General features: G+C 33.4%; 4 protein-coding genes across 6 annotated transcripts in view; 3 read left to right on the top strand and 1 right to left on the bottom strand.

The window, feature by feature from the left end:
- The window catches only part of LOC116349433 (juvenile hormone esterase-like), a 6,616-nt gene extending 816 nt beyond the window's left edge, over positions 1-5,800 (top strand). Inside the window, exons 4-20 of the mRNA XM_031780847.1 lie at positions 145-324; positions 499-614; positions 690-803; positions 865-1,040; positions 1,147-1,245; positions 1,923-1,936; positions 3,137-3,369; positions 3,453-3,570; positions 3,671-3,700; positions 3,767-4,069; positions 4,144-4,428; positions 4,492-4,607; positions 4,667-4,783; positions 4,857-5,032; positions 5,106-5,204; positions 5,274-5,402; positions 5,475-5,800. Of these exons, the coding sequence (XP_031636707.1) occupies positions 145-324; positions 499-614; positions 690-803; positions 865-1,040; positions 1,147-1,245; positions 1,923-1,936; positions 3,137-3,369; positions 3,453-3,570; positions 3,671-3,700; positions 3,767-4,069; positions 4,144-4,428; positions 4,492-4,607; positions 4,667-4,783; positions 4,857-5,032; positions 5,106-5,204; positions 5,274-5,402; positions 5,475-5,637 (2,468 nt within the window). The 3' untranslated portion in view covers positions 5,638-5,800. The remainder of the gene's footprint in view (positions 1-144; positions 325-498; positions 615-689; positions 804-864; positions 1,041-1,146; positions 1,246-1,922; positions 1,937-3,136; positions 3,370-3,452; positions 3,571-3,670; positions 3,701-3,766; positions 4,070-4,143; positions 4,429-4,491; positions 4,608-4,666; positions 4,784-4,856; positions 5,033-5,105; positions 5,205-5,273; positions 5,403-5,474) is intronic.
- LOC116345424 (protein slit) overlaps positions 1-22,167 on the bottom strand; it is a 312,643-nt gene that overhangs the window by 210,656 nt on the left and 79,820 nt on the right. For all 3 annotated transcript variants that reach the window (XM_031774763.1, XM_031774784.1, XM_031774773.1), the window contains one exon: positions 17,900-17,927. The gene's annotated coding sequence lies outside the window, so the exon portion shown is untranslated. The remainder of the gene's footprint in view (positions 1-17,899; positions 17,928-22,167) is intronic.
- LOC116345453 lies at positions 318-2,277 on the top strand. The gene is made up of 7 exons (XM_031774848.1): positions 318-429; positions 499-614; positions 690-803; positions 865-1,040; positions 1,147-1,245; positions 1,307-1,453; positions 1,923-2,277. Exons 1-6 carry the CDS (start codon positions 333-335, stop codon positions 1,377-1,379), a joined length of 675 nt encoding a protein of 224 aa, XP_031630708.1. The 5' UTR covers positions 318-332; the 3' UTR covers positions 1,380-1,453; positions 1,923-2,277.
- LOC116345431 (juvenile hormone esterase-like) lies at positions 6,983-9,369 on the top strand. The gene is made up of 10 exons (XM_031774799.1): positions 6,983-7,215; positions 7,278-7,428; positions 7,491-7,793; positions 7,867-8,151; positions 8,215-8,330; positions 8,392-8,505; positions 8,576-8,751; positions 8,811-8,909; positions 8,981-9,103; positions 9,171-9,369. Exons 1-10 carry the CDS (start codon positions 7,027-7,029, stop codon positions 9,331-9,333), a joined length of 1,719 nt encoding a protein of 572 aa, XP_031630659.1. The 5' UTR covers positions 6,983-7,026; the 3' UTR covers positions 9,334-9,369.

Here is a 22,167-nt window from a genome sequence, read left to right as displayed (position 1 = left end):
AAAAAAAAAAAAAACGAAATTTGTTGTTCAGATGAGAGAATTTTTAGTTTTTGAAATCGGCCAAAGTGCTGGTAATAATTCAAATAAAAATTGAAAATCTGAATATTATAAAAAAAGAGCGCGTGTTGGAAAATAAAATTTTAGGTGCGGCTCAGGTTCATTTACACCTTTTATCTGATTCGTGCAAATATATAAATCGTGCAATTTTGATGAGTGGCAGTGCATTTAATTACTGGTCATATTTTTCAAATAATAATAACGCAGAACTGTTAAGAGCAGCGTTCAAAGATGAATTGGGCAATCAAAACAGCGATCAAGATCTATAAAATTACATGACCAACGTACCAGCTGAGTCAATTGTGGTAAAAGCGCCAGCTATGGATTTCAATCAAACTGCTTTTACATTTTATTGGACGCCAGTGATTGAAGGTTTGTTTACATAAACCATGGCAAATATTTAGCAATCACATTTCTGTCTGTGATATTCTTTCAAAACAGATAAAGAAAAAGCTGTGCAACCAATTCTTTTACAAAAACCACATGAAATCTATGCAAATGATCAATTCAGCACACATTGTAGGAATGTTGAAGTTGTGTTTAGTATGACAAGTGCGGTAAGTGTATAAAACCAAGTAAATAAAACCGATTGACCGACCCCTTTTTTTATGAAAATAATGATTAACTCAAAGGAAGCACTGTCAGTTCTTGATCCATATCATCCTTATGCATGGATTGATGCATTGAAAACGAGTTCGTTCATTAAATTGCCATATCATGGACTTACGTTGGCACAAGACACAACGGTAACTATATCTCTTTTAGCAATACATTTTCTATATGCAAACGGTCTGTTTTCATTTGTAGGAGTACCAAGCAATGCAAGCCAAAATCAAGAAATTCTACTTGGATGATGGAGAAATTGAACAGACACCGGAACGTCTCAATCAATTCATTCAATTGTATACAGACACCAATTTTATGGTTCCTTTCTATGAGACAGTGGGATTGCATTCGCGAGTGGCAAACACATACTGCTATTAGTAAGACAATCAGATATTATTTTTTCGTTCGTAATTTTTACCATTATGTTAATTTTGAATGTTCAAATAATTTTAAAAAAATTCTTCTCTTTTCAATACGTTTTAGTTTTGACATTAGCTTGAATACAAACTTTGTTAAATTAACTAGAAGTTTAACTGCCATCGAAGGCATGGGACATCTCGAAGATACTGCATATTTATTCAAGTAAGTACATGATATGTATTGAATGAAAAAAAAATATTTTAATTTCATTCGATGAATTTAGAATAAATGACGTTACGTATGGCTATCGTTACTTGTACGATCAAACGTTGGCAGATCGAAGCAATGAAATCTAGAATGAAATAAATCGAAAGACGATTTGTGCTTGGAAGTTCGTTACCAAACTATTTACTGACTTTGCGAGGAAAGGGTATGTTCTGCAAATTATTTTTAAAGATTTGTTTAAACTTATCTCACTTGCTTTTTTACAAGATAAACCATTGGAACATTATCAAGGAAATGAACAACCTTGAAGGGCAAACAATTATTTTCTCAATTGTTTGGAGAATTTTCTTATCCGGTTATTTCCGGCAGTCCTCCTTTCCATCTGAGTGGGTCACAAGAGTTGTGATTTGATATGCAGATGGTACTGGCCTACAAAGCTGCACTGATGAGCTGTATACAGCGAAATCAATCACTTCGTAGGTTTGACTGAAACATGCAATTGCGTTTTCATAATGTTTGTGATTTGGCATTTTGTAATGCTAAAGATTACGTCAGTATAAGTAGTGGTTGTTCATGTCCTTGATAATGTTCCAATGGTTTATCTTATTCGAACTGTCGTAGATGAAAACAAATTAATTTTGTTTTCTTTCTTAAATAAAAATGCTTTTTTACAGTTTGGTGAAACACGGTAATCCGGTAAAATCATTAAATAACGCAAAATGCGTTAATATTACAAATGATGGCTTGCGATCGATCACTCGACCAAAAAGGAAAGCATTGAAATTTTGGACTAAGATTAAGAAATGTCTTCCGCCATACATTTTTGGCGAATTTTAAAAACACAAAAAGAAAAGAGAAAAAAAACACAAATGTTATCCAAGTAAGAAGTACGTGGAATTAAATATGGAATTCGAAAGAAAAACACATAAAATGAGCTCAATACAAATATTTAATATTTCATATCCATATAATCATTTAAACATGCTTAGACCTAAAAAGTAAATAATAAAAAAAAAACTACAGAATGTACAGGTTTCGTTTGTTGTGTACGCATCTTGAATTGACTTTAAACTCAAATATGTCTATATTCGAGAACATTTGAGATAATTTTTTGTATAGCAACATTTTCTTATGTGAACGTCAGGGTATATTGGCTTGGCCACAATTCGATTTTCTCAGCGACAATTCACGCAAATAAGTCATTTATAAGCGTTATAATATGAAAAACAATTCATTATAAACACAAAACAGGTGTTGACTCTTCATTTACGTAATTCGACGGTATTTTATCGAATAAAAAGTTTAAATAATAATTTAGGAAATTTTTTAATATATATCTCCGTAAAGACGATGTTGACGAACAAAAAATGAAGAATAAACTTCAGCACTTTTTTGTAATATTACATGATGGATGTGAAATGAATCAAAATGAATAAATATCGCTAAAACTATGATTGATCCACTACTGACAAAAGAATCAACTACATTGACTGCCATAGCTATTGCAATAGCTGATTATTGTTGGCTCAAGCGTTTTCAAGTTCATTTCGAATGTGAAATAAGCTGACGTCGAGAAAATATTTTCAGTTTTCTTCTTAAATATTTTGCAATTGAACTGCGTATTAAAAGAGAGAAAAAACAATTCGAATAAGTTTTAAGCTTGAATAAAATTGGTTAATAATGTGTTTTGTTCTCTTTCTTGACAAAATTTATTCCATTTCTAATTTTATAACTTCATTTACATTGTAGATGAAACCAACTGCTTAAATATCATTTTATTTAAAGAATTCCTGCGTAAATAATTGAATTCCTTTTATATTGTAAAAATTTTGTGTATAAAAGAAATGGACCAATGACTGACAGTGTTCGAGATAGATTTGGTTTTAAGTTACTGCCTCTGCACATTTTAAAATGATGAAGTTGGTGTTTGGTCAAATATTATTCTGGCAATTTATTGCCATTGCTTATTGTGTGTCTAAAGTTGATGAAGGTTTGAAAGTGGAAACAATTAGTGGCCAAGTTGTTGGAGTTTCTCAAAAGACATTTGTTAAACAGTTACCCTATATTTCGTACAAAGGCATTCCCTATGCTCAACCGCCTGTTGACAACTTAAGATTTGGGGTAATTTTCAATTGTTACATTTGATACTTTTGATAAATTATTGAAAATACGAATATAAATGAATGTGCCACGAATTCGAACAGGTACCAGTTCCAGTGAAACCGTGGAAAAAACCACTTGTCACCACCAATGAATATCAAAGTTCATGCCTTGTACTCGCTCAATCTGGTTTTCTCGGAATGAAATCAAATAAAAGCGAAGGTAAAGAATTTAATATAGTTCTAATTGAATAATTTATTTTATCGGAATTATATTCGAGAAAAAACCATTGAACTTTATTATTCATTATCACATGTTTCAGATTGCCTTTATCTCAATGTATATACACCAGGTACTTTCTCCAAACAAAATCATTGTTTCATTTTACAATAATTATAAATTTAAAAAAATTTCGCAGTAACTGACAAATCCAAAACAAAGAAAAACTTGTCAGTGGTTGTATTTATCCATGGTGGAGCATGGCTTGAAGGTGATGGAAGCGATTTATATCAGGGTCCCGATTTTTTGATGGAACAAAATGTGGTTTTTGTCACACTCAACTATCGTTTGGGCCCATTTGGTTTTGCCAATTTCGATACAAAAGGTTTTACGGGAAATATGGGACTCAAGGATCAACGTCTAGCATTGAAATGGGTTAAAGAAAATATTGTATTTTTCGGTGGTAATCCAAAATCAATTACTGTCGTCGGACAAAGTGCCGGTAATAATTCAAATCAAAATGTGACATCGATGTTGTTTTAAAAACAATCGTAAATTTTCTTGTCAATATTTTAGGTGCAACGTCTGTGCATATGCAAGTTTTGTCAGATGGATGCGAATATATGAATCGTGCTGTGATGTTGAGTGGCAGTGCATTTAACTACTGGGCACATTACAAAGAGAATAATCATTTTGAATTGTTGAAAGAAGCATTCAAATCGGAACTGGGCGGTAAAACCAGTCCCCAAGACATATTAAAATTTATGCGAAATGCTCCAGCTGATCTTATTGTGGCGAAATCACCAGCTATGGATGTATCTCAGAGTACTCTTGTATTCTATTGGTCACCAGTCATTGAAGGTACTCAATAATGCATCTTTTAAAATATATTCTATCCAAATTCATGTTATTTCATACAAACAGATAAGCAAAAGGCAGTTGAACCAATTCTAACGCAACGACCACGTGAAATTTATGCACAAAACAAATTCAGCGCCCATTGTAAGCGTGTAGATGTAGTATTTGGCATAACAAGTGCTGTAAGTCTTTTCAGGATATAAAAATAAGAAAATATATCTGATATTCAACTTATTTACAGGAAAATTTGTCACTACTCAATCCATACAGTCGTTATGCATGGGTTCCAGCCTTGAAAACTAATTCTCCATACATAGCACTACCATATCATGGTCTAACTTTGGCTTCTGATTCCTCTGTATTTATTAATCTTGGCTTTCCTTCAAAATTGACATAAATTAACATTTTCCATCATGTTTATCCATTTTTAGTTTTACCAAAAAATTCGAGCCAACATTAAGAATTCATACTTTGGTAATAAAGAAATTAAAGAGGATTCTGACCGGTTAAATCAATTCGTTCAAATGAGTTCGGACACTAATTTCGTTGTTCCTTTTTATGAAACAATGAATTTACACTCGAAAGTGTCAAAAACATTCTGCTACTAGTAAGTGGAAATGAAGACAAAACAAATAGTTGATCTGTCAATTTTTAAATTTGTGTGTATCAATGCATTTTAGTTTCGACATTAATTTGAATACGAACTTTGTCAAAATACCCAGACAATTGACGGATGTTGAAGGAATGGGACATCTCGAAGACACCGGATACCTTTTCAAGTAAGTGTATTGCCTTTCTTTTAAAACTATGAATATCCATTTAAAAAAAAAATCTTTCAAAAAATGTAGACTAAATGAGCCCATGTACGCTCCATTATATGATCAAACTTTGAAAAACCGTAACGATGCGACAAACAAAAAAACGATAAACGCATGGAATTTTGTAACCAAACTTTTTGCTGATTTTGCTAAGACGGGGTATGAACATATCATCATTATCATAAAATGATATAAATTTTTAATGAAAAATATCTCCTATTTCCGTTTTAGTTCATTCAATAAAATTGCTCCGGTTAAATCGGTTCAAAATGCTCAATGTGTTCATATCACAAATGATGGCTTGCGCTCAATTGCTCAACCAAAGAAAAACATTGTAGATTTCTGGAGTAAAATCAAAGCATCTCTAAAATCAGATATTGTCAATGAGTTTTAAATGTAAATCAATAAATAAAATATAAGCTGAACGCTGAAAATTATTGAGCTAAGAGCTGGAATGTAATTCTCTGATAAGAGAGAGTAGAAAAGTGTCAAAGATTTTAAAATAAAACACAATATGTTTCATGTATATTGCAACTTATTGACTTTGCCAATTTAAAGTAGAAAAGTGCTTTTAATAAATTTAAAGATTTTTATACAAGCGTTCAGGATCGCATACATTTATGCGATACATTGAATGATGCATGCATCGTTTGATGCGAATCAAATAACGCAAACACAACGCTAACGATGTCGCTGTGAGTACGGACCTGACAGCGCACGACGTGCTTATATGATACACGTAATGATGTGAATGTTCAATAAAGCAAGACCGTCGTGTGCTACTAGATCCGCACGTACAACGACAGCGTTAGCGTTATTTGATGCGAATGAAATGATGCATGCATCATTCAATGTATCGCATAAATGTATGCGATCCTGAACGCTTGTTTTTATATGACTGGAAATGTGGAAAAACAAGGCGTTCTTTCAATTATTAAGCTTTCATTGTTTATTATTGCTTTATACGGAAACGTGTAAGCTATACGGAAACGAAGTTCGGCTAACAATAAGTTTCAATTTTGCCTAGTAACAATGAACTCGGCGTGGAATTTTTATATCTTTAAAATATCTTGGCGACACATCTTTTATGGTTTTTTTCTGGGGGAGACACGAGCTCTAATATTGCTAACTTTTCCAATTCTTTTTAGTACATCGCATATAACGTGTACTTTTGACAGGTTATTCAGAGACTGTTTCTCAGAGTAATATATGCGATGAGCTGAGCGAAATATTGAAAGTTAAAAAAAATTATTCAAATTAATGGTTATTAGTTATTTTAACTTATTTAATATTTAATATTTTCTAATATTGTGAACACAAAATTTATTCAAAACTATTACGACCTATTCCAAATATATAATTCTGGTACGTTCGTTGTGACATTCCCCTTGTTGTATTATCTTCTGAAGAAAAAAAAACTACATCTAGCTAGACATCAAATAAAAATCTTATCTTTTTAAATACACAAAAAACTAATGTAGATATCAAAAGATTGAATTTTGTCTAACTCTATTGTTTGCCAATGTTACAAATTAACAGTGAATATATTCTGCTAAGATATTAGTTTGTACCTTAGCACAATGTATTCACTACCAATTAAACATTTTTCCATATTATTATCTCTTCGTCATAGCATTTAAGATTTAGATAGCATAGTTTTGAATAAAATTTCATCGATAAAAATTGTATATAAAAAAGTCAAACAATTCGAATGAAGCATAGTCGTTGAAGTCTTTAAAATAGATGATTATCTGTTTAAATTTCTTTTACATCGTATTTCAAAATGTTAAAATTAATTTTTGTAATTATTTATTCATTTATTGTGACAGTTAACTGTGATAATTTGAGAGTAAATACGGCCAGCGGCCCGATCGTAGGAGTTCTACAAAGGACATTTGTCAATCAAGTACCTTACATTTCATACAAAGGAATACCCTATGCTCAACCGCCTGTTGGCAACTTGAGATTTCGAGTAAGTTTTTAAAATAAAATCTTCTGAATTTAAAATGAAATCTGAAACGGTAATTCAAACAGGCACCGCGTGCAGTAACTCCATGGAAAAAACCACTTGTTACCACTGACAATTATCAATATTCCTGCATTGTAGTTGCTCAGGGCAAGCATATACCTTTAGACGGACGAAAACAAAACGAAAATTGCCTTTTTTTAAATATATACACACCAGGTAATTTTATGAAATACCATCGAAAATAATTGTTTCAATATATTCGCGCACTTTATCTATAGTCATGGACGATGTCAAAGTCAATAAAAGGTTACCCGTAATATTTAATGTACCCGGTGGTGGATTCAATGACGGTGATGGTACCGACGGATATTATGGGCCCGATTTTATATTGGAGCAAAATGCCATTCTTGTAAACCTCAATTATCGTTTGGGTCCATTCGGTTTTGCCAATTTCGATTTAGAAAATTATACGGGCAATATGGGACTCAAAGATCAACGCGAAGCATTGAAATGGGTTAAAAAGAATATTAAATACTTCGGCGGTGATCCACAGTCCTTGACGATTTTTGGAGAAAGCTCTGGTGAGGTTCTTTCTTTAAATAAGATCGAATTCATAACAAATTGCAATAATCTAATGATGTTTTGCAAATACAGGCGCAGCTTCGGTGCATTACCAAATCTTATCCAATTCATGTGAGTATATTAACCGCGCAATCATGTGGAGTGGTAGCGCTTTCAATTACTGGGCACATCACAAACAGAACAACCAACTGAACTTGCTAAGAGAAACTTTTAAAGCTGAACTCGGCAATCGAACAAGTCCAAAAGAAATATTAAATTTCATGATCAATGCTACAACGCAACTCATTATAGAGAAAATACCAGTTTTTGATTTTTCCAATGGTTTGATTGAGGTGAATTGGACACCAGTTATTGAAGGTGGGTATAAGCAACATCAGCACCGAAAGCGGTAATAATTATATTTTCAATACTCTTTAATAGATAAAACGAAATCTGATCAGCCAATTTTAATTGAGAACCCCCATAACATCTATGCAAACAACCGATTCAGTTTTCATTGTAAGAATGTTGAGGTTGTATTTGGAACAACAAGTGCGGTGAGTTTATAAACTATTTACTATTGAATCCAACAAGGAGATTAACAATGTGCATTGGCAGGAATATATGATGTTTCTAGATCCAACAAATCTCTACGGGTGGGTTGAACAGATGAAAACCAATCGGCTCATTGGTCTTCCATATCATGGACTTACGTTGACACCCAACGATCAAGTATTCACTAACTCGCTCTCATTGGAGAATTAACGGTTTTTTTTACCGGAAATGTGTTTTTTATTCACAGAGATATAAAGCAATGCAAACTAAAATTAAACAGTTTTACTTTGGCGATGGAGAAATTGAAGCAACACCGAAACGACTCAATCAATATGTTCAAATGAATTCAGATATTAATTTTGTGGTTCCTTTTTACGAGGTGATGAGTTTGCATTCAAAAGTGTCAAAAACATTTTGCCATCAGTAAGCTCATCATTTCAAATGTTTTCATTTATTTTCTTCATTCGTTAAATTTTTTTCAGCTTTGATATCAATCTAAATACAAACATCATCAAAAAACCGAGACATTTGGAAATGGTTGAAAGAATGGGACACCTTGAAGATATTGGATACATGTATAAGTGAGTAACGTATAAAAAGTGAACGAAATAGGTTTTTTTTTCGATTTGAAACATTTATTCATAAAATGTAGAGCGAACCAATTTAAATATATGTACGAGCAGTCATGGAAAAATCGCAGCGATGCAACTAATAACAAAACCATTGAGGCATGGCAGTTTGTAACGAAGCTGTTCATTGATTTCGCTAAATCTGGGTACACTGAGAAATTAATTTCAAATAATCATGAATTATTCAAATGATAATGGCTGGTTTTGTTTTAGGACATTGGCAAACAGTAGTCCTGTGAAATCAGTAAAAAATGCTCAATGCGTTGATATTACCAATGATGGTTTGAGATCGATTATTCGACCAAAAAAAGAATCAATGACGATGTGGGATAATGTCAGGGAATATCTGAAGCCATTTATTGTTGATGAATATTAAAAAAATGCACAACAATTTTAAAATTGAAACATAAAATTCGAGATGAAAACATGTAAAACAAAATATGCAAAGAATATATTCATTTAAAACTAGATCTTTCTGTATACAAAAAAATGTGTTTCGATTAATTTTTTTTTTGCATTATGAGGGTTTGAGTCTGGAGATCTTGAAATTGAAGAGAGAAAAATAATAATCTTAAATTTTAATCATTCTAAAAAAATACCAGAAATATGCATTACAACTGAGAGAAAACCAAGTAAAACCTTTAGAAACATAAGTACGATTTGAATTTTATGTAAAATTGAAATGTGTTGGTTGATTTCAAAGTAGACTGAATTCAGAATGCTTCATTTTCGGCTAATGCGATGCAAATGAAAATCTACACGAAAATGGGATTAAAACCCCAAAAATCACACAGTTGTTCAAGTAATCCCTTTCAAAAAGAAAAACATGGTATATTTTTCCTCCTAAAAATAGAAAATAAAAACCCCTCTTTTATACACATTTCATATGTGACCATGTATGTGCAGTAATAGCACTTGAGATTTTATTGCAACAATCGTCAATATGAAGTTATTATAAATAGATGTTGCACATGAACATGTTAGTTGTGCTTGCACACATCGAGATCGAGACATAGAGGCTAGTCAAGAGATTTGCAATTAAATGTGAACCCGGAAGGGGATAATTACAGAGATTAAGATGTGAGAACAACTGTATTACATTGATAATCATCTGGTATGAATATGTGTGCTGCTGGTCCGAATGCTTTTATCTTCATTCATAAAATCAAATGAATCGGATGCTAATGACATTCCTAATTGCAATTGGAAAATCAAAAGGCCGTCACTTAAAATCTACACAATTTCATTTTTGAATTGAATGCAGCGATCGGAAGGGGGGTATATAACTTGTTTGTGTTGCTGGTCTTTTAAAAAACGACAGAGGTAATGTGTGTTAGACACACTTTTCTAGGTAATTGTTAATGGTTTGCATGTGCTATATGTACTTATTACGACAACTCGTTCAATATTATGAGCTGTCGATAATTGCCATTTTCAATGTGTGATGTGCATGCTAGATTATGTCAGTTTGGTACATTCTTTTTTTAACTAGCCATAAAAGATAATCCAATTTCAATGCTTTAATTGCAAGCAATTCGGTTTCTGTGTTTTTAATTTCATTTTTTTCTCTCATTCTCTTCGCGTTCACATTCGATTTCATTTCGAAAATACCAACGATTTCAAGTTTTTGCTCGTTTTTTCGTGTTTGTGTATAAATAGAAATGTTTGATCTTGTGCATATTCCAATTGACTGAACAATGTTTGCAACGTATGGATTGGATAAGAGATGCAGAAAAAAAAGAGACTTAATTTGAATTTTCAATCGATATCCGTTGAATTCTTTTGGTTATTCGCTTGGAAACATGTGGTTATGATCTTCAATTTTGAAATTACTTTGTGTTTATGCATTTCTATCTCTCTCGCTCTCTGTTTAAAACTCTTGAAATTCATGTTTTACTATTTTTTTTTGCACTTTTTGCCGTGCATAATATAAAAAATATGCGCTTTTTGTAGTCTCTGTAGTCGATATGCTCCAGCATATCTAATTGAAAACAATGTTTGGATATTGTTAAGCGCAAGCAGTTGGTGTGATCAACCGAAGGTGTTTTCGATGTGTTGTGTGTGTGTGTGTGTGTGTGTGTGTGTGTGTGTGTGTGTGTGTGTGATGTGAACATAAGCATCAAGAATCATTAGTTACTCGTGTAATAACCATTTGGTCGAAGTCAACAAACACAACGCTATTTAATTCGGTTCGTCGTGTGGAGTTCACGACGTTTCCAAATAAAGAAATGAAATGTGATAAAATGTAAAAGAATCTGCAATAAAAATACTTAAACGCATACTGTGCACTTGTATATGAGATGGACACGGAGAACGATCGTTTAAAGTGTATAGTTTTTGGTGTTATCAAGATTTTACGAGCAAAGAAATAGCAACAATCGAACGATAGAGTGTGAGTGAAAGAGGGAGATAGTGAAAGGGAAAAAAAGTGCCATAGAGAACAAAAATGCAAGAAATTGTTCGTAATATCGATGCAGCTATCGAGTAAAGTAACATGAAATAAAAACGCGAAAATGGACATTATCATTTTAATAAAGAACAACAACAGTAACAATTTTTATTATCAGTATGATCAGCGAGCACGAAAACTCAGCATGGATTTCAACACATGACACGAAGGGAAAAAGAGAGAGAAAGATATAAAGATAGAATAAAGAGACAGAGACCCCTTCGTAATCGAATAACATCAAAAACCGGGTAATAACGAATCGAACGAAATCGTCCGTAAAAGGCGAAAAATATGACAACACATACCACTCACTCATTCCACGCTTAGAGTTGCACGCTCACTTTCTCTCTCTCTCTCTCTGTTGTTTCCCTTGTCTCATAATCGTATAACACAACATCGATGCGCGCACATATACTGTATTGCCAATTAGACATTTCAATGATCACACATGTAATTTGATTCGTTCACACATTTCATCGGGAACCAAACATAAAATATGATTGCCAAGCTGTCTTATGTATGGATTTTGGCCATGCTGATGCTGCTGCTACTCGATACTGTCGTTTATTGTATTTCGTCTCTTTTCACGTTTTTGTGCGCTATCTCTTTATGGTCAATTTACACACACACACATCACCGATGTTATGTTACTGATTACATTTTTTGTAGTATTTATTTTATCCGAAATTTATTGAACACAGGGCTCACAAACTCCTATCTCTCTCTCTCTCTCTCTCTCTCTCTCTCTCTCTATCACCATCTCTCGAAACGTGCACAACAAATGAAGTTCAAGCAACGCAATATTTCTACACAAAACAAAGTCACCAAAATGAAAAGAATAAAAAAGACAGAGTAGCACTAACACGATTCCAACAAACATTCACGATTGTATCGGCTCATAACGAGGTGTGAGAAATATATTGACGCTGATTATTACAAGCCCCAAAATGTAGTGTCACATGAATTGAATGTGAAGAAACCAGTAAAAAATTATACTAATAATAAAAGTGACGATGAACGTTTATTTTTTTCGATTTTCTGATTGGGCTGACTATGCGCGAAACTGTTTCAGCTCACATCCGTGCTATATTTCTTGTGGTCGTGAAAATACTTTTTCGGTAAATTTTAGCCATGTAAACGATGCACTTTAAATGGCTTATTAAATTAAGCGAGTAGTGTGTATGGGTTTTATATTTTATACGAGATTATAAACATTGTTCGAATGTATGGTCCACCAGCGGGTAAATGGTTTTCATAATGATGGGCATCGGACGTCGTCGATTGTCGACAATTTCTCATGTTAAGCGTGTTTTTATGTTTCGTACTCCGTGATTATGTTATTATTTGTTTATACATCTATGGCAATTTTTTTTTCTCTCCTCTGTTCCGTTCTTCTCTTTTACGCTCAACTTTATTCCGTTTATTTATTCGTGTTCTTTGTTTAGACAGAGAGGTCTGTGACAACTTTTTCGCACATATGCATTTAACTGGTCATTTGCGAAAGTGGTTGGAAAGAAAGAGAGGGAGCGAGACGAATGAGAGAAAAAATAATAATAATCGCAACATAATATTCAAGTCGATAGACTTCTGTTCGTCATTGCATTTATTATCATTACACCATTGGGTTCGTTTCGCAATATGAACGTTTTTCGTATCAATATCTACCGTCTTTCATCGTACATTTTGTGTGTCTTTCGTTTTTGCCTTCGCTTGTTATCTCTATGCTGTTGTGTACATGTGTCATTTCGTTTGGCTTGTTAATTTTGCTGTGTGCATGCTACAACTTCTTTTTTTTTATCGCTGAATGTTGAATGTGTGTTTTTCTGCGATAAAAAGCGCATAATTCAGATATTAGCAACTCTCACATTGCATACCAATTAAATACTTTCCACCAGTGTAGTATATATATTAGCACGCTTGTCGATAAATCTCTTGCTTGTGTCTCTCTTTCGTGTGACAATCTGGCCACGTTGACCATTTTCATGATGGCAATAAGGCCTACTCAGTGCGGCTCAATCGCAAATCTAATGCTTCGCATTTTTTATACTCTCTTTTATTTTGTTTGTGTGCAGACTTAATTTTGTTTTTTTTTTTTTGCGTCATTCACTTGTCTCTGATCTTTATCTCACACATTGCAAAGAACGACGGCTTTTTCTTTTATAGACAACACACATTGTGTGATATTCAGAAATTCTTAAATCACTTTGTGTGTTGTTGATGTTATTGATGATACACAACTCTTTATGATTATTATTGAAATATCTCGGGACGCGCAATATAATCGCTTTGAATACACAGCAGTAGCATAAAAACAACAACACACAAATATCATACAAGGCCTTTTTGAACTTCAATAAACCACACATACACACATCAATCTTTTAAATATGCTCAAGTTTCAATAGAATGAAAAAGACGAACAAAAAAATCATAGGCATTTATTGGCTTTCTTTCTTTCTTGTCACATGAATACATAATGCAAACAGACTTTTAGATATGCAATCATTTACCGCATTTTATTGGTATTATACTATTTTTTTCCAATATTTTTTTTTTCATTCTTGTTTAGTTCGTTTTATGCCCACGCCCGACTGCTTTTCTGCGAGTGAGATTACTTCGAACGGCAATTCATTTTTCGAGAGAGAGAGAGAGAGAGAGAGATGCGGAGAAAAAAAAATCAGAACAGAAATCTGTTAAATTGATAAAGCATGAAAAAAATATGGAATAAAGATACATACAACTCAAACTTTACATCCAAACGACAACTTTGACAGACATTATTCATAGATTATCTAGGAAGATTGATTTTCTGAAGAGACTTCTCTCTGTTCTTTTTTTTGTCTATCTGTCTCGCTCACTCGATCCTGGTCTGTCAACGAAAATCGTCGTTCATATTAATGCAATAGGATTTAGTCATGCGTGCAATGAAAAAACAACGACAATGAATTGGCTTTGATTTCTTTATGTCGTAGCATCGATTGCATTCACTCTCTCTTTCTGCTTTTCAATAAAATCCCGTGGTGAAAATGTCCCCCTCTTCACACATTGTTTTTTTATCTGTGCCTTTGATTGAAATCATTTTTCGTTTGTTCTCAGGCGAACAACATCCTTTTTAATCAAATAATCTCACTAAACATGAGACAACTCACAGTCGCTTCAATTCATTCGTTGTCATCTTCAATTAACAAGATATACCTACGATGCATGTGATAAAATATAATCGATAATGAAATCTAATATTTTTGCCAATTATATATATATTTGATTCGATTTTATGCTTATGCAACAATCAAGATAGCGACATATTCATACAAAGAGAAAATAATTTGTTATCCAATAAATTCCAAAGTAATTTATCTCGAACACATACACATAATCAGCTGAAATTTCAAACTTATCACTCATAATACACTTTCCGTTGAAGTCATCGTCTAAAAGACAAATAGAAACAATTACAAACAAAAGAAGTGATTCGTTTTTCAAATGTCGCTAGAAATGTATGGAGAAAGGTCGGAAGCAATATCAACATTGAATTAAATCGACAAAGTATCAAAGTTTTCGGCATTTTGAGCGATCGACGATAAAGTTCACTCACTCAATTCAAAAAATATATAAAAAAATTGTCTTGTATTCAAGTTTATCATGTTTGCGACGCAATGCATGTATGTAAACCTTGACTGATTGGTTCTCGATACGCTCTCGCCCGCAATATAACAAATCAACAAACCAAACAATAACTGACGACAAATACAAAAACCAAAATCAACGATATACACAGTCAACGAGCATACGTAGATGTTTGATACTGATTTTCAACTCTACCTTTTCTATCTTTTGTTGTGCTCGTCAATGCCACACATCTTCCACGGAAGTGCTTTACAGCGATGATGTTCGGCAGACAAACGAATGGAAACCTCTATGTTTTGCTGTCTCGTTTTTTTTTTGTTATTGCTTGTCTTCTGTGAAACTTGGAAAAACTCCGACTAGATAAAATGCTGTAAGTGACAGGCCAAGAGTAAAGAATGCAACAAACATTGCAAATGTTATTGAAATAATAAAGAAAAACTCAATGAATGTCAAGCGGGGATTGAAAAAATCACTCGTCGACGATTCGTTTTTTTTTTTCGATTCGTACTTTTTTTTAATAGTAGATTGAAATCAATTTTATAATGTTCATTCAAGAAAATTAATTCGAGCGGCCAATGGACATTTTTTGAGTTTCGCTATTTTGAAAAATTGTTTCATTGAAATGTTTGAAGTGACATGTTTTTTAATCTTTGGTAGCATAAACAATGGAAACCAGTAGAAAAATTGATCGTCACCCATAAAAATGTTGTAATAAATTATTGATGTACATTTTTCATTCGATTTTTTGCTTGAATATCACTTTTTCACTTTTGTTCAGCGCGTGTCATATTGCAGAAATTCATTTTCGCATGGAAAAATGTGTAGAAATTCTGTACAAAATTACCGATCGCAGCAAACTGCCGCCATCGACGATGACGATGAAAAGAACGAGTGAATGCAAGTGAAACAAAATCAAATAAAAGGATTAAAGTAAACAATATTCCATGTGCTTGAATTTCTCTATGTATTAAGTCGTTTAACTACTGATAGCCGCGTTTTACGTTCTATGTAATGTGTGTGTGTGTGCGCGCACGATGGCGTGTATGTGTTGTTTGGTGAATGTTTGGATTATATTATTATATTTATCGAACGGCGTTTGACTTCAGCAAGATTAATGTCTTTACATTAAACTCTCTGCTGTTTCATGTTATTACTTTCCTAGTTGCTGTCGACGTTATTATTGGAATTATTGCTTTATTCCGAGTTTTTTTTTTATTTATTTATTTCATCGTTCCCGTTCTTTTCATTCGCTTTCTCGTTAGATCCAATTTTTTTTTGTTTCGTTCTCTCTCTGGCTGATTTCATTATTATGATTCTTTTTGCTTTGCCAGCAATGTGAAACATGCAATACCAAGAAATGATAAAAAATAAAATAAATATAAAGTATTTTCTTATAATAAAAGGTGAATAGAATACTGCGGTGGTGAGAGTGAGGAGCGCAGAGGAGTCGAACGAAAAATGAGTATTCGATATTTCATGTTATTCTTTAGTTTTTATATTCTTCAATGCTCAACAAGTTATATACGAAACTAGAAATGAAAGAGCGTTTTTTTTTCTCTCAATTCATAAAACGCTTTAAATGGAATTTGTATTTTCATTTTACATCAAAAACGTCCGTTGTTGGTGGCTTTTCTTAATTTCACTTTGCAACTGAATGGAATTCAAAGGAGTTTCTCGGTTTTTAGATTTGTTTCCATCAAATATAGCGTTTAACTTCCGATTGAATGATGTTGTATTGAATAAAAACAATCACCACACAAATCAATCATCAAATATGTATTGAAGCAAAGATTTTAATCGCTCTTTTTCTATACATCAATAAAACATTTTTGTAATTAGTGTGACTTGGTGGTGGTTTATATTTTATTCATGGCACATTCACAAATTGGAACAAAAAAAAAACCTGAAATAACGGAATCAAATGTGAAGACAATGCGACAATAATGTTACGATTAAAGGCTGTCCCCTTTTAAATTTCTAATAAGCCTTATGCTTTTAAATCGCTTTATTTATATACCATTTCAAGACGTTTGTTTCGGCTCATCATTTCAAGATGGTTAGAGTAATACTGTTGTCGGTTATTACACTTTTGTCGTCATTGCCGAGTCAATTGATCCTTTATCATAAAGGGATAAACGTATCGATTTTCTATTTTCGTTTCATTCACTTCAAATTGTGACGTGAAGTAATAAGACATTTTACATTGTATCAAACAAAACACAAGAATAATGTAATGAAACAACTCGAAAGGGGTAAACACTGTTATCAGAATTTTTTTGCATCTTCTGATCGATTCATTCAATATGTATTGACATCATTTTGTTTAATTTGTATTGATTTGAATTCACTTCAATGTGGCAACCATTGATTTTGCTTTGAGGCTGATTTAAAAATGACTCTCCCAATGAACTTGATCACATTTGAAATTAAAGTAATGTGATTTATTTGTTTCATGTTCACCCCTAGCTGAAGCCATTCAGGACTATAAAAAATGAAATGGACACATAAATAAAAGCCAGGAACACATCTAATTTAACAGTTCATTTAAAAGAAAATGTTCAAAAATAAACATTCACATACGTTCTCTAATTACGCGTATTCATTCGATAAATTGATATGATTCCATTGTTTTCTTTTTGATAAATGTCAACTATTTTACTTACATGGGAATCAATCTATTTTTTAAACAAAAAGGATTGATTATATATCAAAATGTCTAACCTTTGCTTATGACATTAGTGAATGTTCATTCACACTTTATCGATACTTATCATTGATTCAAGGCTAATTTACTATATCGAGATTATATTAGTATAATTATATTTTATATACAATCATAATGACAATTTATTAGCCGAAAACTTACCCAGTAAATGGAGTTTATGGTGTCCGATCTGCAATAAAAAAAAGAACAAGAAAAGAATGAAATAAAATCGAATATAATTTCACTGTTAATTTCTAATATCGTTGTATAGGGGTTAATTAATGTAGACGGTCATTAGTTTGAGCAAAAAAAATGAAGTAAACTGAATATTGTACTTCACACCACGCGGCATTTGAAATGAGAGACAAAGAAATAAAAGCGAAAAACAAAACAAAAATAATTGTTGTGAATGAAAACAATAATCCGGAATCATTTGTTGCTGTTGTGTTTTGTCGCCGTTTTCCATTTAATTGAATTTACGATTGAGTTGATGTGCAAATATGTCGGCAAACCCTCTTATCGTATGTATGTGCTTATGCGTTGTGTAAGGGTAAATGCGCCCGCATTACACGGTCCGGAGTTGTTTACAGTATTTGCAATAACAAACAAACACTGAAAAATGATGACAAAATTAAAGGGAACCGGAACGAAGGATCGAGACCAAAGAAAGACAGCTGGACAAGAAGAATGCACGAAAAAGACTTCGAGGATCGAACTCTTGCTCCCATGTATCTTTCTCTCTCTCTCTCTTTTTCTCTAGTTTGCTCAATTTAAGTTTTCCAAATGAGAAAGGAGTTTCAAGAACTACAGCAAGGGTAAAAAAGGATCTCAGTTACATTTCAAAAGGATTGCCATCTCAGCTGATAGAATAAGAGTGAGTGAACGAGAGAGAGAGAGAGTTGAAATATACAAATATTTTGTGCATGCTTTGGCAAATGTAAATGTGAATCCGTTTATTTTTTTTTTTTCGTTTTCGTATACAGAAGACGTATTGCAAACGATTGGTCTTAATTGTAGCTAAATAGTTAAAGTATGGTAAAAAAAATATCGTGAAGCATCTCAAAGGGCCATTATCAAAGTGAAACCATCGTTATCCTTTTCCATATAATTTCCGTGTGAGTGTGTGTGTGTGTATGTTTGATCGTACGATTCGTTCAAACAACAAAAACAACGAAAGCAATAACAGCGCATCGTTTTCATATTACCAACATGTAACTCGCACAAAAATACAGAGGACGTGGTATGTTCCACCGTAATCGGCTAGCAATTTTGATTTTAATAATATCAAAGAAAATTCCGGAACGAAGAAGGATTCGAGTGAAGTGAAGCAATATGTAAGACGAAAAACGATTGCTTTGTGCTTCCCCCCCTCTCTCTCTCTCTATTTTTCTCCTTCTCTCGACAGTTTGCACAACACATTTGTAGAAAATGATTTTTCGAAATGAAATCTCTGGCTGCACGCTGTTTTCCAGCTTGAGTTGAGCTGCTATCTAGCAACGTTTTCTCATTTCAACTCTTTTTCCGGCATCTTCTTTTTCATAATTCGCTTGTTTTTCTATTTGTGTGTCTAACGCTTTGCGTCGCATTTTATCCGACGATGTTTCTTATCATTGGCTCTTTAATGTGAACACACAATGCATAAACAACGATTAGATGCTTTTTGCGAGGCGAAACGCATTTCCTTTTTCTATACTGTTGCTTCCCAGTCTTTCGATGCGATGCTAAATTTTGATTTGCTTTTCACACACTTTGTCATGAGTTCAGAATTTCCGAGTGAATACTGAGAAAAAAGAGGCGAAAAAAAACCAAACGAATTGAATGGAACCATATTTGAAAGTATTGTTGGTGTTTTTTTTTTTGACGATGGAATTTTGCAACCCCATCTCTTTATAGTATCAATGCTTTCTCTATCTCCAATCTCGCTCACTTTTTTTTCGCTCTATGTTCGGCTCGAAATGCACTTAAGCGCAATTTAATATCCTCTTTAGCCTAATTAAGGAATATTTTGTGCAAACGAAACTGTTTCGCTTAATCTTCATTATTATTAAGATTTTTTTATACCACTCTCTCTCTCTCTCTCTTTTTCACTGTCGTATGTTTTCTGTTTTGTGTGCACCATTGCCACTGCCATTGCCCTTGTCAGCACTTGCCAATGATTTGGCTTTTGTATGGTGCATGCTCGCCGAGTTCTGTTTTTTCTTCCTTCTCTCGATTCTCTTTCACTTTGGATGTGTTTTACCTTTATTCAATTCTGAATACACGTTGTTAACAATACATTCGAGTAGCTTAAGAAGGAAAGCCATAATAAACAAAGAGAGAATTTAGTCGCAAATTTAGTACAAGAAAACACACCGCGAATCACAGAACGAGCGCGTATAAAATGCAATGAAAAGTAAACAGAGGAGGAAGAAACACACTGAATGTGTTGTGCGCCATAAGATGAGATGTTTTTCGCATGAATTCAAAACGGGATAATACGTTGCGACCGCGTTTAAAAAGAAAGAAATTTTGTTGTTGCTGATGATGATGATGATGACGACGACGACGACGACGACGGTGTATCTTTTGACTCTTTCAACGCCGTATTTATGTATTTAATTTGGATTTTGGAATTTAAAAATAAATATCATAGTTTAGTGTCTGGCCAAAGAAGTTAAGACGACACTGTTATTAAGGAGAATGATGTGAGCACGAACATGCACACGCGCAAATGGCGAACAAGCAAGGAAGAATTTTCTTCTTTCGCATCGTTCGCTTCTGAAATTAATAGAAGTAGTGAAAATAGCATGCAGATGGATACCATTGAAGCGTAAACGTATATCAAAATGACGATGAGATTTTCGGTTGAATTTCTATGCGAAAATCCTTTTTTAATAATATCTTTTTACTTGAATACTTTGAGAGGAACGGTAAATTTCATTTACTCGTGTTTTTTTTTCAGAGTCGGTTTTCATTTCTTTTGAAATTGCGAGTATATATTCGGCACGAAATTAAGGTGACGAAACAAATAACAAAGAAATCGAGATTACAAGCTTTTCGGTCGGTCCATGGGATAGGGAATACTTTGCGAAAGTTATTTGCAGCCTGAGCCGTGTTTATATGCACTCAAATAATTTATAATGAAATGAACTGCAAGCAACATCAACCAAAAAATACTGTCATCCAAAATACTGATAATAACATCAACACAACAAATGTATTTTATGTTCGTTGCGTATTATCTGCTCTTAATACATGTACTTTGGTCACATTGTATGCGACTCTGTTTTGTATGTGATACACGGCCATATCCTCACATTTTTCTCGCTTTTTCTTTCTATTCCCTTCGCGTTTTCAAAATGAAAAGGGGATCCACAGAACAATTTCAAGTATTTGGTGGCCACATCTAATTTCGAGGTGATATTTTGTTGTTGTTTCATTCATTCATCTTCGTGCTTTATTTCGCATCATTGGCAATCTTGCATCTGAATTTAATTGCATAAGAAGCCTTAAGGGATTCTCTCTCTTCAATTAGATCCATGTGATAGCATTACGCTCTTTTTACCCTGGTTGTTTTGCCCATTGGCAGGCACCGATGAACTATAATCATTTCGACGCTACTTATATTTGGTCGTGCTCTTTATTCGCCATATCTCTCTCTCTCTCATTCACACATTTTCTCGCTCAATCACTTGATGCTACTCTATCTCTTTCTCTCCCATAAACACTTATATTTGAAAACTTGTTCAACATTGGTACTTATTAGATGTGCTTGTTGGCTCTCTTGGTGTTGCTCTTCAAACAAAGAAAAAAAAACTATGACGATTGAGTAGATTACAATGCATTGCAAGCAATGGCAATGTGCGCACACACCAAAGCAATGAAACGCAACATATCAATCCATCAACGCACCGTAATGAAATGTAAAGAGGCTATGTCTACATGTCATCAATAACAATCATCATTCATTCAATTGCATCATCTCGTTGCGAAGAAAATCCTTTTTTGGTGTGGTGTGATGCTATATCGTCGTAGAAATGTTTCCTCTGTATAGCTAAATATGTCCGGGACCAAAACGAAATGGCGAATTCAATGGGGACCAATGGCAAATGATAATAATAATAAAAAGGATTTTGTCTCACAATATTACCGGCAAATGCAGAAAACGACATCATATATGTATGTATACACCCAAACACACCCGAACTCATCCTCATCGTGTCACACGAAATGTTCCATTGACAGAGATAATAAACGCATCGCACATATTTCACGAATGTGATTGAACATAATACCCTTCAATGTAACGAATGCCGTTGTTTAGCAAAAACGCATTGGGCAAAATGCACCCACAAACGTAAATCCAATTACAATGTACTTTGTAAATCACTAACTGATCGAAATAGAAGATATCGTCGTAGTCGTAGTCGTCGTCGTCATCGATGCGAACG

This window comes from Contarinia nasturtii, unplaced genomic scaffold, assembly GCF_009176525.2.
Source record: "Contarinia nasturtii isolate CC-2019 unplaced genomic scaffold, AAFC_CNas_1.1 Cnas_scaffold_129, whole genome shotgun sequence".
Lineage (NCBI taxonomy): Eukaryota > Metazoa > Arthropoda > Insecta > Diptera > Cecidomyiidae > Contarinia > Contarinia nasturtii.
Note: the sequence above shows the minus strand (reverse complement) of the source record. Positions and strands in the feature narration are given on the sequence as shown.